A 19941-nucleotide genomic window follows, 5' to 3' on the forward strand; every position below is an offset into this window, starting at 1 on the left:
ATATCTCTAATGTGAGGCAAACTGAAATATATAATAGAGTTTAATGTAGTATTAGAGCATAATGAAGTGAGTAATTTATCATCCAAAGGAGAAAGTGGAAGGGCTTTATGGGCCAAAGCCATTTGATTTGGATAAGAATAAAGGATTTAAAAAACACAGCATGAGAAATGTGGTGAAGAATATATCATGCATGTTTAGGAAGTGACAAGTATTCAGTTGTGAATGAGGCATAGGGTAATTGGGAAAACATGAAAGGCAATGATGTCAGAAAGAACTAGTTTGAGAGAAGATCTTAGAACTGATGCCATCCCAAGGAGTATACTGGAGACTATTAGTCTAAGTAAGGTAAAATTGTGAATCTAAACTAGGGACAGAAATGAGAATGGAAAGAAAGAAACATGGGAAAAATTAAATGTAAAACGAATAGGGGGCTTCCCTTGTGGCGCAGTGGTTGAGAGTCTGCCTGCCGATGCAGGGGACACAGGTTCGTGCCCTGGTCCGGGAAGATCCCACATGCTGCGGAGCAGCTGGGCCCGGGATTCATGGCCGCTGAACCTGCACATCCGGAGCCTGTGCTCCGCAACGGGAGAGGCCACAACAGTGAGAGGCCCGCATACCGCAAAAAAAAAAAAGTAATAGGACTTGGCACCTTACGATATGATGACTCATGAAGAATTAAACTTGTGGAGGAAATTCATCCTAGGACTTAGGCAAGAGTTCTGTGGGGTTGAGAATTTGAAAGGCCAGAGGAGTGTTATTTAAAACTTTGGTTTAGAGAGATCAGATTTGTAGTTGCTAGACACAGGGCTTGGGGGTGGGGAGAAATTGGATAAAGGTGGTCAACAGGTACAAACTTCCAGTTATAAGATAAATAAGTACTAGGGATGTAATGTAACATGATACATATAACGAACACTGCTCTATGTTATATATGGAAGTTGTTAGGAGAGTAAATCCTAAGAGTTCTCATCACAAGGAGAAAAATTTTTTTTCCTATTTCTTTAATGTGGTATCTGTATGAGATGATGGATGTTCACTAAACTTATTGTGATAATCATCTCATGGTGTATGTAAGTCAAATCATGCTGTACGCCTTAAATTTATACAGTGCTATATGTCCATTATATCAGTAAAACTGAAAGAAAAATAAACTTTTGTTTAAGATTCTCAGGTATAAGAGAGCAAGAGGGCTAAAGACTTGAAATTGAAACTTTAAGCACTACACATTTATGTTGTGGGAAAGTAAAGAAGTAAGGGATTGAGGGATGAAATATAGGGTTAAAATTAGAAGTGCCTATTCAGTTTAGTAGTTAGCATAAAGTTTATCTTATTCGTAAGAATGGGTATAAATCAAATTATAATGGATTAGGAACGTAAATTTGATAAGAAAGTACTTACTACTCTTTGAATAAGTGCTTTAGGAAGGAAGGAGAAATGGGATGGTAGTTGAGGAGCAAATCAGGGCCCAAGAGGAAATGTTTACGGTGAAAGAGTATGCATAATCATTAAGAGTATGTGATCCAAATCCAGACATCCTCAGTTCAAAAGCTGGCTCAGCTTCACTGTCTCAGCTTTCAGTCATGGATATAATGATAGTAATCCCCATGTTCTAAGGCTAGTGTGAGGATTAAATGTGTTAATACAGAGAACTTTTCACAGTGTCTGGCATAGAATGAATGCTAATTTCATATTAGCTAGTATTTGTTTTGAAGGCTAGCTTAAGTCCTAGAATTGATTGTAGTAGATTGGATCAAGAATATAGTGGAAATGTTGGGGCCTACGAAATATAGAGATACTTTTCAGGACCATTGTGAGAACTGGAAGGAATTCTTATCAAGCTTACATAGAGATTTAGGGGCAGAGCTGGAGCCAGAACTGAAGTCATCAGCTTTTGATAGTCCATATTCTTTCTTCTCACCATTTGTATCTTTATGAAGAAAGGGGAACAGATGAAGAAAGAAGGGAGGACTTTTGAAGTTGATTGAAAATTTTGAGGGAATTCTGATCTCAGTCTTACAAGATACTTGCTGAACATAACAAGGTTGAGAATAGGGTACAGGACTTAAGTGTAGTGGATTTTTAGGGAATTCTTGAAAATAGAATAGGAAATGCAGCTAACATCAAATAACAAAATGTTTGTGGAATCAGTTTGGGGTTGTAGGGTGTGTGTGTGTGTGTTTTCACTCTTAATATTTTACAAACCTAGATGAAAGCATATCCAAAATATAAGATTTGGTTTATCCAAGTCTGGCATTGTAGAGCATTAATGGATTAGGAACAAGCAAGCCAAAATGCTCTAGACATAGTATAGTCTAGCCAAGGGAGAACAGAAAGGGAAGTGGTTATCATATAGGCTAAAAATGGGTTGGTTCAGTGGCTGGTATGGGAGTAGGAGGATCTATCAGATGGAAGAATGAAGTCAGGAAAGGGGATGTAATGTTAGAAATGAATGGCAAAAAAAAAAAAATCAAAGATGTAGCAAAGGAAGTTGGTAAGACAGACTGATACAGTAAAAATCATCAAAGTAGAACTTTTTAAGAAATAGTGAGACCAGTGTGTCAGACAGATCACAGGATGAGGACAAGAGCTGAGATAGAAGGAAGAAATAAAGCCAGGTGCCAAAGTCTTAATGTAATGAGAGAAAATGTCCCAGTGACCTGATGGCTGTTTTGATGAGAAATGATTGCATGGTCCGACCTCAAAGACATTCTAATTGGTGACGGCAGAACAGCAGTCTGAAAGTAACATTGGGTGGTGGGATAGTGGGATGAATAATGCACCCTTTACTTTCCTTTGGGGAAGGGTTTAGAGAGGTAAAAATGACTTTTTGTGAGGGTTATAAGATAAGTTTCATTAGGACCAAGCAAGCTTTTAATTAAAAATTTTCTCTAAGGAACACATTGAATAAAATGCAATTGTTAATGATAGAAAAGAAAAATGGGTTCTAGAGGGTAAAATAGAAATTGAAGGGAAGGTTGGTGGAAGAGGAAGAATGAATTATTTGAGGAAAAAATAGCAGCTGTCATTCTTGTCAAAGGTAAAATTTTTATTTTCAAGTCAGGAAATAAAATATTGTAAAAACTGCCCCCCTCACCCAGGACCCTATACTACGTGAATTATTACAGGCCTCAAAGTCCCACCACCAATCCTCTGTTCAGTCGTATGTGAGAATAACGACCACCAGATGTCTTGAAGAGGGAAAAGAAGTGTAACACCAAAACCGGGGGAAAGAACTCTAAGACCAAAAGATATGATGTAATTGACTTTGGATAGATGTTTCAGAATAGGAAATGAAAGGATAAAACAAATTCTGCATCTCTAAAAAGCATGGATAAAACTGTCGTAGTCGAGAGGAGCCTAAGGAGGTATGACTAAATCTAATAATGGCATCCTGAAACAAAGAAAGGACACTAGATGCAAATTAAGGAAATCTGAATACTTCATGGACCTTAATTAATAATAACATATTAATAGTGGCTGATTAGTTGCAACATATATCATACTATTGTATGATAGTACAATATATGTATAATATATATGATATATAACTATATCATGCTATAGTAAGATATTAATAATGGGGGGAAAGGGGTGCCCAGGTTATAAGAACTGTGGAGAATTTTTAATTTTTCTGTAAATCTAAAACTGTTCTAAAGTAAAAGTTTATTAAAAATTATAGGTAAAATTTGCAAATGATTTAAGATAAGCTATCAAGAACAGTTTAATTCTTCAATTGTAATGGACAAGGTTAGGGATGTCTGTGTGCCTCAGCAAAATATGACCTGAGGGATAGAGGGATAGATAGGTACATAATTTGTAATCACTTCATCCCTGTGGACTTTGAATCTCTATCAGAGAGATAGGTACATGGCAGTGTGGCCATCAGTCTCAGGGAGGAAGGGGTAGTAATGTGTCAGAACTAATACAAGAAATTTATTAAATTGCTGAGTCACTCAAAATGCTGGGTGGCCCAGCTGATGAAGATCATTTCACATAGAAGGGATCCCTGTGACACCTTCCTTTTCATGTGGCAGTTTATGAAGCTCTTTGACGTTATTTGATTCTTACAACAATACTGAAAATAAAACAGACGTTTTTATCCCCCATCTCAATGTGCATAAATAGTGTTTTTTACAGCATACCTGCTGCCTTGAAGATGTAAATCATTAAAGTTATTTCTACAGCTAAAAGTAATCCATTAGAGCCAATGTGCATAACGTGTTTTATATGTTTTTTTACAAAGGGAAGATAGTAAATGTATTTTTTCTCACAACTAGGAGTTAACATTAATATGAAAAATACAGTGCAGACTTCCTTTTCAGAATTCATTATTATGGCATAAATAGTACGTCGTGAAATACTTTGTAGGTTTTTATATTTTTGTGTAGCAGACAACACTGAGAGTAAACCTAAAAAAAAATTACCTTATTTACAAAATAAATTTTTAGAGAAGAGTATACTGAAGGAAATTGTGGAAACTATCCTTAGAGGCTTTAAAAGTCCAATAAAAACCTCAAGACTATTCTAGTGATTTGGAACTGTGAAAGATGACTGAAATAGTTTTTCTAAGTTACCAGACTAGGAGAAGAAATAGTGGAAGAGAAATACATGCTAGTGGCGCTAAGGACAGTGACTGCCCTCATCTCTTGAAGTACTTTTGCATCATGCTCTGGGCTGCCTAAAATGAAGAAAGATCATTTGGCAAGAGGATAGATCATCTGACTTAGTAGCAAGTGACCCAGAATGGTGAGAATAAATGGAGAAGTAGGGAGATTATGAAGTAGCATTTGGATAGTAGCAAGAACAGTGGGGACCTCATAGCTTACATTCCGCATTTTGCTGAGCTTTCCATTATCTCCTTACTAGAAGGAGATAAATTGTATCTACTTGGAGCCACAAAATTTCATGAATATTTTCACGAGAAAATTAACAGTCTTATTTTTACTAAAGTGTAATGTTTATTAAAACATAGCATTCTTTTTTTTTAAGTCTTTCACACTTCAAAAAGGGCTTTAGCCTAGTCTCTTAATTCTTAATTACCATTTTTAATTAATTTTAATTATTTTAATTCTCAGTGTTTATTTTTCCATGATGTCTTGATGTTTTAAATAATATTGTGCTACCAAGGTGTCTCCATTACAAATCCCAGACTTAAAGTTTCTTTGAATAAATTTTTCATCATCTTTGAATATTTTGGTGAAGTATTATGATTGTTTAAATTGTATATTGGCATGGCAGAGATGTATTTTAGAAGAAACCATTTTCTGAAAAAATGAAGTGTTTAGACTGATATATCAAATGTATTGATGTTTTTATATGTGTTTCATGAATTAGTAATTTTTCTTGAAATATCAACAGAGAAAGACAAATGATAAGTAACTTAGAACTATAAGTTTTGGAATCTAACTACATGTCTAATAAAAGTATGCAAGATCAAAATGACTGTGAGTACCTACCTAGGAATTAGGAATGTATCTTACATTGGCAGCATTTTAAGATATCCATTGAATGTTAAATGGAAACAACCTATCAAATGTAATGAGAGCTCTGGTATTTAACATTGAGAAGTTAGTAATACCATAGAATAGTTAAAGTGGTGGATCCTAAAAGGCACTAAAATCTATTATGCATGAGTAATTATTAGACATGAGAAGTTTCTGTTTTAAAATTAGATCCTTATTTCTGGATTTACTTTAAAAATAAAATTGGTGAGTAGATACAACATGATTTGCCATGAGTTAATAATTGGTAAACAATTGTGGTGGATACATGGGGCTCATTATTTTAGTCTCTCTACTTTTGTATATGTTGGAAATTTTCCAAAACAAAAGGTAAAATCTAAAAAATAAAAGTGGAGAAATAAGAAAAAAAGATGGGGGGAGGGAATCCCCAAAAATGGTATGTGGAGTGGTGGCGGGGGACTGTAAAATAAACTCATACAGAGCAAGAGTGTAAATGAGAAACACCATTCTACTGATGGGAGGGTTACTCAGAAAAGGTAAAAGGAGATTGGGAGGGAAAAATTTTATAAGTCAAAAACTAAAGAAGTTAAAAATTGTCAGTCTTCAAGAGCCCTTCACCCTGCCAATGAAAGGTCATAGTTTCTGTAAAGTAAAAAGATAAACAAACTTGGCTAAAAGAGTAACATCTGAAACCAGAGGTAACAGCACATCCTTATGACATGTACAAGAAAGCTGGAAAGAGAAAAGAAGAAATAAAACATGAACTTATGGGACAGCAGTACTAAGGGCCAGTTCTACCCAGGTATGTCATGAATTAACTTCATGTAGGTTGAATGTTTGTCGCCTTTATCATGAGAAGGAAAAAAAAGAACATATAACTCATTTCTTTAGTGAACTAATATTTATTGAGAAATAAGCTGGTATATAAGAATTTAAGGGATGAAAGGAATCCAAGTTTATTGATAATTGAAATGTGGGTAAAAGATGCTGAGACAAAGGGAATTCCGTGGAATAAATGAAGAATCCTGAAGATGACAGAACAACAGTAAGACTGGAAAGTAGAACAGTAGAAATAAGAAGGAAATGTTAAAACTGGTAGGTAAAGGATAGGAAAATACTGAAAGAGAAAGCCTGTGTGATATAGAGACTTTTTCTCATTCTTTTTACGGAGGAAGTGTTGTAATTGAGAAACTTGTGTTATACCTACTTGAGTGTGGAATTAAGGAAAGCAGATTTTGGTAAGATTTTCTTTAGGTCACTTGAATGAATTAAATAATGATGTTCAGGGTGATTTTGTCTCTAAAAGTAAAGGACTTAATATGTTTTGTAAGCTGTAATTGTCTAATTTCAAGCACGTTTATAAAGTAGGTAGCACTTGTATAAAAAAGTGAGTTACTGTTATGTTGAAGATGATTTTTTTTTAGATTTGGCTCCTCACTATGAACCATGGAAGTGAATTTTTCAAGTCTCTGACTTGGAAGTATATTCTTTATGCTGTGTTTGCTTTTCCATAGGAAATGGAATGTTGTATATTTAATTTTTTTTAACATAATACAGGTATGTACCTTAGTTCTAATATTTAATGATTTCATTGAAACCAATTAATTTTATCTACTACTTATCAGCAACTAATTTTTCTAAATATTATAAAAATTAACTTTCAGGAACCATTTGGAACGGTCAGCCCTAAGCCGTGCAGCCATCGTGCTTAAATTGGTTTTTGTAAACGACTTGTGTGTGTTTCGTAAAATATGCTTTATTTTAAAATTAGGGCTTCCTGTTGCAGCTGTTCCAGGAGCTCTGAGTCCTTTGGCTATTCCAAACGCTGCTGCAGCAGCTGCTGCAGCTGCTGCTGGCCGAGTGGGAATGCCTGGAGTCTCAGCTGGTGGCAATACAGTCCTGTTGGTTAGCAATTTAAATGAAGAGGTTAGTAAAATAATTTTCTGGTGTTTATTTTTTCACTCCATTTCATTTGTGAAAGTTTTTCATGTTTATTTCATTTTGCACTTGCCTTTCTTTTTATGTACATTCATTAGTCAAAGTATTTTCCGTTGTGTTTCTACTTCCGAATAAAATCTATGTACTTGTTTAGGTAATACTTTATTTCCGTAGACAGTCATATCTCTTTTAATATATATATATATATATTTTTTAACCTAACTACCTATTTTTCCTAAGAAAAATATGGTGAAGTACTGTAGTTTGGCTTTTTATCTTTTTGTTGTTCTCAAAAGGCAAATGTGATCTAATTTGCAGATGTAACTGTAAAACAATTTTGCTCTTTGCCTTTTCTAATAATTTGCTTGTTCATTTCATGCTTATGTGTCATTGCATTTTTTTAAATCTTATTTTATGTGAACTACTCTAATACATTTTTCTTTGAAGGTTCTTCCAAAGATCTTGACGAGGCACTCTTCAAGTCTTTCTTAGTAATTTTTTCTTTGCAGTTATTAGTCATTGTCTTCTAAAAATATTTTTCAACTTTACCCCTCCCTGAACCCCTCCCACCCCGTTAAATAAAGTTTATTGCTGAGTTATTTTCTTTAGTTGTACATTTTATGTCTGGTGTATTTTATTTTGATTGCTATGGAAGCTGGTATGAAATGTGGGAAGCTCAGTGTATCAGTTTATGATGTCTAATTTGAATATTTCATTTTTAATTGGCCTCTGTTAATACGAACATTAAGCTATTTTATCATTTAGTACTATTGTCATCCACAGTTCTGCATGCTAAAATGTTTGAATTAGAGTGCCTTTGTTTTTCTCAAGAATTTTGCCTGCATTTCATAACCAGCCATGCTTATGCAGTTAAAGTTCAAAGTTTAAAATTCCTGTGCATGCTTTCCTTCCCTATGTTGAGATGAAATGCTGTAATTTACTCTTTGATATAGATGTACTTTACCCATATTTGTCTTGGATGACTACATTTTACTCAGTTTTTCTTGTACAGTACATAAACCAACCATTTTCTGACCAAATCCTGCATTTCCTATGTACTGACCTATATTTTATTTTTTTTTTTGTTCCCCAATTCCTTATTTTTTTCTTCTGCATTGCTGTTTCCCTTCCCCATTTCATCCTTTTCCCTGTGTGTTCACCTTCCCTTTCCTTGTCTTTTCCCAAATACCCATTCCCTTCCCTGTCTTATCCTTTATTTTCCTTGTCCTTGTCTTCATCCCCTGTCTCCATTCCCTATGTTCATGCTTCTGTGCTTGAACAAATGTTCCTCGGACCAACTTGCCCCAATTAACCGCCTTGAACCATGATCCATGACCACCTCACCATTCTGCGGGAACCACCCTTCGTTATGGATGATCTGTTCATCTCCGCTCTTCCTCGACTCTTCTCTCTTCTTGTCTTACGCTGCTTGCTCTTCTCTCCTTCTAAAGATGGTTACGCCCCAAAGTCTGTTTACCCTCTTCGGTATGTTATTGTTAGCACTATACTTTTATTATTGATTTGATTTTTGTTTCACCTTAATTCTTATTTGTAGCTAGCACTTTGGCTTAAAGTTGAATAGTAAATCTTTTGCTATTTTTCTTTGCTATTTAAAACTCTCCATAGACACAAAATTTGTTTTAATGCATGCTGATTTATTTTGCATGGTCTTTAATTTAATATCATTCACATAGCTTTGAGGGTTTATCAGAGATGATTCTTTTCAAAATTCACTGTTCAAAATCTTGATCTTCTTTATTCATTTGTGAGAATGATGAGTTTGAATGAGTGATCATGTTGATGTCTGAATGTTTCATTAATATGTCAGAAAGATAATCTTTAGCTGACTTGCATGTAAAATTAATTCCATTTTTGGATTACCTCTCTGTGGCTCCAAAAAAAGGTGTTTATGGAGATGTGCAGCGTGTGAAGATTTTGTACAACAAGAAAGACAGTGCTCTAATACAGATGGCTGATGGAAACCAATCACAACTGGGTAAGATTAAATTATATGTTATCTATACATCTTCAAATCTGATTTCAAATATATAATCTAAACCTGTGAATAAAAGCAAACTCATATTAGAAGCCATTTATTAATAGCCAGGGTTCAAAATGTCATGTTAATTTTCATATTTTAACATGAATAGTTGTACATGATGAACATATTTGTATTTTTCTGCTGTCCTCTTCCCATTTCTTGTGTGGAGTCTAAGGAAGAAATGTTTTGGCTTCAAAATTACAATAACAATTTCACATAAGAATTATGACATACATATTAAAGATCCTTAGTGTTTTTCATTCCTGGATACTCCTTATAATCGAAGTTAACAGTTCATATAGTCCACGGAATCCTGATTAACGCTGTGTTATTTTAATTCTTCTAAAGTCATTTGCAAGTGTTTAACTAAACTTAGTAAAGGAAAGAGTCACATGGGAAATGTATTTTAGAGGTACCAGGTTCTTACAAAATGAAAAACCTACACCCCAAATACCCCACTGTTAATCCTTTTTGAAATCTTAAAATGTACTTCAGACAAGTTACACTTATACTATTAGATAAATAATTGATGACTTAATTAACATCTCGTTTGACTTCATGCACAAAGCCAAATCACATAAATCTAGAATGTAGCTGCATATTCATGGTGTGATTGACTCTAAAGTCAATATGTTCTTAGCTTATAATTCTGTTAGTTGAGATTTGAGGATGATGGTACTTTAGATTGGTGTACTCACATTATTAATTTTGAAATTTGCCATTTTTGGTATAAAAACTAGTGTATTTTTGCTATTAAACTATATGCTTAGTTTGTGAGACTCACAAACTAAGAACATGATGAACTAGACCTTTTAGCCTTTGGAGTTAGAAGTAAGTTTGAAATTCAGTGTTTCTTACCAGCTATTATCCATCTTTAGTGGAAGTTATATAAAAATGCTGATTATGTCATAGATGCTCATTAAATCTTTTCTTCTTCCTCTGCTTGTGTACACTTCTGTACCCTGGTGGGTGTAGTCATTGCCATTGTTTTTATAAACTTTGTAAGTAGCATTTTTCAGTTTTTGTTTCATAGTTGACAAAGCATTCTTAAATGTTTGATTTTTTTCCTCATTGTGTGAGCTGTGGGTGGCATTACCCTCATGTAAATAAAGGATACACAATCATTACGGTTGAGAAGTACCTGAGGTAGAATTTAACCAAATTTTTCATGCTATTTTTGGTTTTGTTTTATGTAAGGACTATTTAGATAAGTGATACTTTAATTTTTGCTATACTTGTATTAGTCTGCTTGGGCTGTTAATACCACAGACTGAGTGGCTAAAACAACAGAAATTTATCTTCTTATAGTTCTGGAGGCCAGTAGTTAGGTGCCAATAGATTTGGTTTCTGGTGAGGACTTTCTTCCTGGCTTTCAGACAGCTCCATTCTCCATATGTCCTCACATGGCCTTTCCTCTGAGCCTTTTCTCAGCCTCTGAGGCTCTGATTTCTCTTCCTGTACTTATAAAGATACCAGTCTTACTGGATTGGGGCCTCACCCATGTGACCTCTTTTAACCTAAATTACCTCCTTAAAGGCCCTGCTTCCAGGTAGTCACATTGAGGGATTAAAGCTTCCATATATCACTTTTGGGAGAATACAGTTCAGTGCCTAACAGTACTTACATTTATAAATCTTTTACCCCTAATTTTTATAAGATTTTTTTACTAAAGCTTTGACTTACTAATAGCATGATTTATAGGTTTCAAACTCTATATAGTGGCAAATAATTTATTATTTCTCATTGCCGCCAGGTTAGATTTTACTTTCTTGAAGTATATGTCCATAAAAATACATACTTGCACCTTTAGTGCCTTTATAGCACACACACAAACACACAAATCCTATACAAAACTAGGGTGTGCTATTGAAAAAAAAGTGAAATTTTTTAAAATGTAGTATGCTTTTTTTATGGGCTCTGTTCTCATTCTTTTTGGTTTTCATGGAACTCTGTTTGGAAATACTCATTGTTTTATAATATAGGCAGATGTTTTTATGCTCAGGAAGTAGTATGAGAGAAATAAACAGCAAGATATAGTCAGTAGTATACAGGTGTGAATGGGATTGTTGCAAATCTTAGAGGCCATGTTAAATCATTTTAGACTAGAGTTTTAAAATTTGCAAACATTAAGATGTTTCAATTTCTATCATAACCTATTTAATTGATACTGGAATTTTCTTAAGTTGGATATTTTAGGAATAATATAATTTGTAAATTATGTTTTGAAGTAGTGTACTGATCTTCAATGATTAAAGTGAATGAATTCTAAGGAAATGTCAGAGTAGTTCCTTGTTAAAATAATTATCTTGTTTCTCCAATTCATATTTTCAAGAACTACTTACAAGGAAGCCTCAACTGTTTTTATTTAATATGTAGTTGCCATCTCAAAAGTAAACTTACTTCTTCTTTAACTACTAAATTATATCTAGCGAAGTGTGCTGTAAAGGGAGTAGGAATCATGTAACTCTGGTGTTGTGATATTTGAGCAATTTTTAAGTATGTGTATATATTGGCTTTCACTTCTTCATTACTGTGAGTAATGGAGAACTCCAAGTCGCACTTTGAGGTATTGCTGGTCTCATAGAAGGGAGCTCTCAATAGACCTTCCCCCCAAAAAAAACAGTCAAAAGAAAGGAGGGAGAAATAGCAAATGATATGGAAAAAATGGGGGAAAATAGAAATTTGAAAGTAGTGATAGAATCAAGTCCGGATGTATCAATAATAACAACAGATGTAAAGGAGTAAATTCATCAATTAAAGGACAGATTTGATTTTTTTAAAGCCACCTATTTGTTCTTTACAAGAGATGTGAGGTGCAAAGATGTAGAAAGATTGAAAGTAAAGGAATATAAAAAGGATAATTGACAGGTAATAAGCAAAAGAAACTTATGTACCTATATTCATTTAAGATAAAGATTATTGATAAAAGATTTATTAGTTCACCAAGAAGATGACAACAGTTTTATGTGTATGTGTGCCTAATGAAATAGCTTCAAAATGTATAAATTATAAATGGATAGAACTGCAGGGAGAATTGAGCAAATTCACCACGATAATGGAGGTTTTTATACACCTTGCTGAATTATGTCAGGCAGACCCCCCCCCAAAAAAAAATCAGCAAGACGCAAAAGATACAGCACAATTACATTAACAGAATTAAACATGTATAGAATTAGGCATCTAATAGTTATACATCCAACACACTCTTTTTAAGTACACAGGGAACGCTTACAGAAATTGATCACAAACTAAACTATAAATCAAGCTTCAGTAAATTTCAGAGAGTATCATACAGACCAAATTCTCTGACTACTGCACAATTAATTTAAAGAGTTAATAACAGAAAGATACATTTTAAATCTCCAGGTATCTGGAAATTGAAAAATAATTCCAATATCTCATGTCTCAAAGAAGTTATTTTAATGGGAATTTTAAAATATGTAAAACTAAATGATAATAGAAGTACTATACGTATTAGTATGTGTGGTACAGTGAAAGTGATGTTTTACAGAATGTTTTAACTGTTAAGAATAATGGTATAGGGACTTCCCTGCTGGCGCAGTGTTTAAGAATCCGCCTTCCTGGGCTTCCCTGGTGGCGCAGTGGTTAAGAATCTGCCTGCCAATTCAGGAGACACAGGTTCAAGCCCTGGTCCGGGAAGATCCCACGTGCCGAGGAGCAACTAAGCCCGTTTGCCCTAGAGCCCTGCTCTGCAACAAGAGAAGCCACCGCAATGAGAAGCCCGCGCACTGCAGCGAAGATACTGCCCCTGCTCGCACCAACTAGAGAAAGCCCACATGCAGCAACGAAGACCCAATGCAGCCAAAAATAAATAAATTTATAAGAAAAAAGAATCCTGCCAATGCAGGGGACACGGGTTTGAGCCCTGGTCTGGGAAGATCCCACAGGGGAACAACTAAGCCCATGCGCCACAACTATTGAGCCTGCGCTCTAGAGCCTGTGAGCCACAACTACTGAGCCCACGTGCCAAAACTACTGAAGCCTGCACGCCTAGAGTCCATGCTCTGCAACAAGCCACTGCAATGAGAAGCCTGCGCACTGCAACAAAGAGTAGCCGCCTGCTCGCCACAACTTGAGAAAGCCCGCACACGGCAACGAAGACCCAACACAGCCAATAAGTAAATAAATAAAATTTAGGAAAAAAAAGAATAATGGCATAAACCCAAGGAAAAGAGATAATAAAGACAAGACTAGAAATCTAGAAATCAATGGTATAGAAAACAGTTGAGAGAAAAAAAATAAAGCTAAAAGTTGGGTCCTTTGACAAGACTAATAAACAAGTGGATGTCAAGATTCATTTTTTTTAAATGGGAGAGGCAACACAATATTTTTAATTATAAAGGGGATAATTATTGATATAGTTCCAGTTCCACATTATGTAAACTCCTGTACGTATCTTTTTTTTTTAACCATCTTTTAACTTCTCATTATTCATTACTATCTTCAGAGATAAAGGGAGAGGTAGAAAATAGTACTCAACCAAAAATGACGTTTCCACTATGCAGTATTGACTTTTTTCTTCTTGATCATTGATTGCTTTGCTCATTGATGCCATATTTCTTGGAACAGATTTCAAGATATTAGAGTCCTGTTATTTAAACTTGATTCATTTAAAATTATTCTAATCATTTCCTTCTTTGTTTAATCAATATATATACCTCCATTTTTGATGAGCTTTTTATTTTTTAATACCCTTAAAAGCCCCGGTATTCTAATTACCCCTCTCCTTAACCCCCATCCACTTTAAATTTACTCACATCCTTTTATCAGCAATCAGCTGACTAGAATCTCCCTTATTACCTGGTTACTTTCTGAGTTAGCTGTTTGGTTATTTTGCTTTATTTTTAACCCCATTTCTCTATCATCCATCTCCTCTTTGTGCAGTTACTATGCCTAGGACCTCTTGTTGTTTTGTTATTTGTGCCCTTCAGCATCTCAAAGCTCAACTGTTCGTGCAGTATTTTTATAACTTCTCAAAGCTGCACTAAAACACCTTTTCTTAGGACCACCTTAGTCTACTTCTTTATGCCACTTTATTCCCAAAACTCATTCCTTATAACACATTTTGTATGAGGTAATAGCACTTTATCATAAGCAAAGTTCTGTTCACTTAAAACAATTAATAGAACCTTAAAAATATTTTATAATTTAAGTAAGCTTTATTATAAAAGTTTACATACCATCACTACGGATAATTGAGTTGATTTTATAAGTATATGCGAAATACAGTGTAAGGAAGTTAAGGCCTGACAGCTTATTTTTTTTTATTAGCCTCAGTTGAAAATCTAAGAAAAAACTATTACAGATGTATAACACTGCAGTAAATCAGGAAGAGTAAACTTTTTTTCCTTCCAGTTTTCAGATATAATTGACATACAGCACTGTGTAAGTTTAAAAGGTCCAGCATTAATGATTTGATTTGTATACATCATGAATTGATTATCACAGTAAATTTAGTGAACATCCATCATCTCATATAGTTGTAAAATTAAAGAAATAGAAAATTTTTTTGTGTTATGAGAACTCCTAGGGTTTACTCTCTTAACAACTTTCATGTATAACATACAGCAGTGTTAAAATTACATTTATCATGTTGTACGCTACATCCTTAGTATTTATCTTATAACTAGAATAGTAAACTTATTTTTACAAATTAGGGAAGTGTAAATGAAAAAGATTTTTTGGAATGGTACCTTATACTTTTATAGCATTTTCCTTTTCAGACCTGTTTTATATTTAACTGGTTTATTCTATACAAGTAAGTATGACAAGATGCATGGATTTAACAAATTCTGGGTATCTCCTGTGTCAGACTGTGTACTGTAGTATACTAATCAAATTAAAACATTTGAGAGTAGGGATTTTATTCTCAATTCCCTGCTCTTCCATATTGCCTTTACCTCTCTGTTTAATACTCTAATACTTTGATTTGAGTAGTCAAATAGACCTTCAGTTTAGCTAAACTATATGACTTATGACATGGTTTTCTTCAGTTGTGACTAGTGAATAAAACATAAAACGTGTAACTGTTCTCTAATCTCAGACCAGTTCTTTTAGTTGAAAAGTAACCCAACTGCTGCCTCAAGAAGTAGCTATGTGATGTTCTGTGTTTAGGCACTGTGCTGTGTGCTGTGGGGAGAGACACTGGTTCCTGCTTTCATGTATCTTACAGTCTGAAGGAGGATATAAATAATTAAAATGTAATGAATTTATAAAAATAAAGGGTACTGCATGGGGGAATATCTAGTGAGGTTCTGAACCTTTTCTAGAGGATGAAGAAAAGGCCCTCTTGAGGAAGTAACATTAAAGGATAAATAGATTAGGAGGGATAGTGAAGGAGATAGGAAATTGTTATAAATAGAAGAGCATGCACACGGGGCTAAAGGTAAAAAAAACTAGTGTTTAAGAAAATACGTTTTGTACACCTGGAACATTAAGTACAAGGAGTACAGTACTAAGATACTGTGGGTTCCGTGAGGAGGGCTAGGATGGTTCTTGTCTTACCACTTGATTCTCAGCATTAACAAAGTGGTTAGTATTGTATATCATCAATAAATGTTTATTCAGGGAGGCTTGATAGAGATGTTAGGGTCAGACTGAGAAAGGCATAAGCCATGTTAAAGAATAAGTTTAGACATTATGCCTAAGGGTTTTAAGCAGGTAGTGACATAGATTTGTATAGAATGGATTGGAGAAAAGTAGAGAAAAATCCAACAAGACAAATTAGGAGACTGATTGAGTTATCCAGATAAAAAAAATAATGGCAGTGAAAAGTGTAGAAATAGAAGATGAATTTGAGAGTAATTAAGAGGATGGGTATGGTAGGACTTGGCAATTAGGATATGGATCAGCAGGGAGAAAATGTTACAGATGAGTACTGAGTTTCTTGGGCATTTAGCAGGACTGTCAAGGAAGAGAGAGACTCACATTTTGGATTTTCATTCTATGAAAGAAGCTGGCTTTTTTGCCTCAATGCCTTGTCTAGTGCAAATGAACTTGTTTTGTCACCAGTGGCTGTTGTAAATTCATGGTTTATTTTAAAATCATAACAGAATTCAGATATTTCAAGTTTTCTAAAATGAGAATTATTTTTGCTTTGAACCTTGATATTGTTTTTTAATAGGCATTCTTCCCCTTTATAGCCATGAATCATCTTAATGGACAGAAGATGTATGGAAAAATTATTCGTGTTACTCTGTCTAAACATCAGACTGTACAACTACCTCGAGAGGGACTTGATGATCAAGGGCTAACAAAAGATTTTGGTAATTCCCCACTGCATCGTTTCAAGAAACCTGGATCCAAAAATTTTCAGAACATTTTTCCTCCTTCTGCAACCCTTCACCTATCTAATATCCCGTAAGTATTAAAGCTGGAGTAGTTTATTAAGGATATACATTTTAGGAATAAAATATAAACATTTTTCATTAATTGTTTTTCTTTTTTTCCATCTAATTTTCCCAGCCCTTCAGTAGCAGAAGAGGATCTGCGAACACTGTTTGCTAACACTGGGGGCACTGTGAAAGCATTTAAGTTTTTTCAGTAAGCAAGCTTTCTTGTCTTTACATTAGTGACTTGATAGAAGTAAAAGTTTTCTTCAAGTAGTTGTTCTTTTTGTTTCTAGACATCCTTGATTCTGGAATGGGCAAAAGTTAAGTATTTAAGCCCTTCCTAATTTTTATGAAGTATCTAATTTCATAATTTTGTTTCAGAAGAGATCACAAAATGGCTCTTCTTCAGATGGCAACAGTGGAAGAAGCTATTCAGGCCTTGATTGATCTTCATAATTATAACCTTGGTGAAAACCATCATCTGAGAGTGTCTTTCTCCAAGTCAACAATTTAAAAAAGGGGAGATGAAGATTGGCGGTGAATCACATTGTTTGGTGTCAACACCTATTGACTGTTCAGAAAAGTGGGGACCAGAGTTTGATTTTTTTTGTTGTTTTCTTTTTTTTTTTCTTTTTTCTCATGCTGTTATCATTCCTTGGTTATAAAATGAAATGGCATATGTAAAGGCAGAGTTATTAACTGCTCTTTCATCTGTTCTGTAGAGAAGCCATTTTTATTGTCTGTTTAAAATTTTAATTTTACTTTCCTTTTTCAACTTAGTTGACATACGTGCCTTAAAAAGGAAAACTAGTGTTGCTATTGTGCATTTACTAGAAGAAAGGAATTGGTTGTCTAGGGCACATTGTTAAATGGGAATTAACAATATGTTTAGGCAGGGGTGTGTAAAAAGGTTAAGTTTTTGTTTCTCCTGCTTGGAACTTATTTTGAATTATTGGCTTGTCACATTTCTTTCTATTTAATCAGATAAGATACATGATACTGAAAGAATAAAGCAGCATTTTTTTAGTTTTTACTACCTTAGGCTTTATTGCTTTAAAAAAAAACATTGGCCTTTTGTATCTCACAATTCTGGTCTAGATTCAGTTATGAATGTAGGCATTAGTTAAAATTAACAAGATGCAGAGTATTAATTTCTTAAGACAAAGTGATTTCTGTAAGTTTGAGCCCTATGTGGAAAGCATTGTGGAATCTTAACCTTTTTGTACACACTCTTGTGGGACGTATCATATAAATGTCAGCACTAAGTAACGTCTTGTTTGTGGCTGAATATTTTTCGTAGATGTTTTTGAAGTTGACATGATTTATGTGCATTTAAATATATATTGCCATCCTTAGTTTGTAATTAAGATTTGGAATACGGTTGTGGATTTCTGAGCATGTGCACACTGGTCTAGCTAGTTCAGGAACTGGTGCATGTATTTTTCAAAGATAAAAGAAAGTGTACTGCGAAAATTTGCAGGAAGGTTAATTTCGTGGCAGTTTTCTAAAACTGACAACCAGGTGGGACCAAAGTTTATGTGCCTTTAGTCTTAATTTACCTTGCATTGTAATATTCAGTTTTAATAAATCTTCAAAATATTTTGTATTTAGGAATAGATCTGACTTTGACTTTAATAAAAACATGGCTCAGAATCTACAGGTCAAATTAATTTGAACAGTTCTTGTCAATCTGAATTGTTGATTCTGTTTAAATGACCAATACTTTTTCAAATTGATGTACTTAGTTTCAAGGTTCATAGATTCTGTTATCTATGTAGACAGAATGGTCATGTATATTTTCTATTAGTTGAGTTTTTACATCTTTAGAAATGTAAAATTCAGTATAGTTTGAAAGCGGCACAATTAAAAATTAATTTTCTAACAAAGTTGGGAGGTTTGATGGTTGTTTAATTTCCTTTTGTGTGTACTCTGCTTACCTCTGTAGCATGCTCAATAAACACTTCTGTAGCTCTGTATTCACCTTTTCTGTCTCTCTCTGCTGCCTTTTCTCTCTCTTCTTCTTTGTTTTTCACTCCACTGTGCTTCTGAATTCATGTTTATTCTCTGCCAGGGTGGGAAAGGAATAATAATATTACAATTCTATGGCTTTATACCATAAATAAATCTAGATGCTGTGAAAATATACCAGCTGGTTTTTTTTTAATTTGAAAGATGGTGACTGCTTTTCAGGAGGACACATATTAAACATTTCCCACCCTGTTATAATCTCCTGCTTTAAAGACATAACTTTTATTGTATCTTGTTAATTCTTTCTATCTCTTTTGTTGTTGTTGTTTTTCCAGTAGATTTATGCACTAATAGATCTTTTGGATTTGCCATGCTCTCTTGCTGCAGTTTCATCTTTCATCTTTTGTGTCTGCTAAAGATTTCCTACCTTGTGAGTTTTAACAAAGGGTACTTGATGTTACTGGGAAGAAACAGTATCATACCATCTGCTTTTGCCTTGGGTGGGAAGGAAGATACACATTCAGGTATTTAAAAGTTTAAGGGTAATTTGTGATGTTAAGATTTTCACTTTTTAAAGGGTTTCGATTAGGGTGTTTGTAGTACTCAATATTTTTTGGGGGGGGTCACCTTTTTTTTAAACAGGCATTTTGGTGTCTGATAACTTTGCAGTTACACATGTTCCTTAAGTTTGTTCTGTTATAAAATAACAGTTATGCAAAACTCATACATTAGGGAAGTCAAAAACAAATGAAGGAGTATGCAATTCATTTAAGTGTGCTATATTAATACAATAATACAGTCACTTCCAAGAAGGAAAGAGTATAGTAAATAATTGTTTACATTTGGGTCGACATGGGGGGTGATTTGGAAGCTAAGTTATCTCAATTTTTTTTTTCTTAAAATAGCATTGTAGTGCAGAAGAACTCTAGCAACAGCACATGAGCCTAAAAAGTCTGTAAAAAACCCATAACATGAATGAATAGTAATCGAACAGTTTTCTTTAAGTGAAGTTTTTCTCAGTATTGGGTGGTAGTTGAAATATCTGAAAGTAGGTGCTATATCTGTTTTTCAGGTAGTTCCTTTGGCTGGGATTGGCTTGGAAGAAGAAACAGAAGTTCTGAAATGTCTGTGGGAACTGGGGTTGCTCCGATTACTGAGCTAAGGAGTTCCCAGTATTTCT

General features: G+C 34.3%; 1 protein-coding gene across 5 annotated transcripts in view; it reads left to right on the top strand.

The window, feature by feature from the left end:
• The window catches only part of PTBP2 (polypyrimidine tract binding protein 2), an 82462-nt gene extending 63554 nt beyond the window's left edge, over window positions 1-18908 (top strand). For 2 of the 5 annotated variants that reach the window (XM_060090167.1, XM_060090166.1), the window contains exons 9-14: window positions 7234-7388; window positions 8852-8885; window positions 9304-9396; window positions 16605-16821; window positions 16927-17004; window positions 17175-18908. In XM_060090167.1, coding sequence (XP_059946150.1) covers window positions 7234-7388; window positions 8852-8885; window positions 9304-9396; window positions 16605-16821; window positions 16927-17004; window positions 17175-17307 — 710 coding nt within the window. In that variant the 3' untranslated portion in view covers window positions 17308-18908. The remainder of the gene's footprint in view (window positions 1-7233; window positions 7389-8851; window positions 8886-9303; window positions 9397-16604; window positions 16822-16926; window positions 17005-17174) is intronic. The other 3 variants (XM_060090163.1, XM_060090164.1, XM_060090165.1) reach the window with 3 other exon arrangements.
• The last annotated feature ends 1033 nt before the right edge of the window (window positions 18909-19941 follow it).

This window comes from Mesoplodon densirostris, chromosome 2 (assembly GCF_025265405.1).
Source record: "Mesoplodon densirostris isolate mMesDen1 chromosome 2, mMesDen1 primary haplotype, whole genome shotgun sequence".
NCBI classification, from domain to species: Eukaryota; Metazoa; Chordata; class Mammalia; order Artiodactyla; family Ziphiidae; genus Mesoplodon; species Mesoplodon densirostris.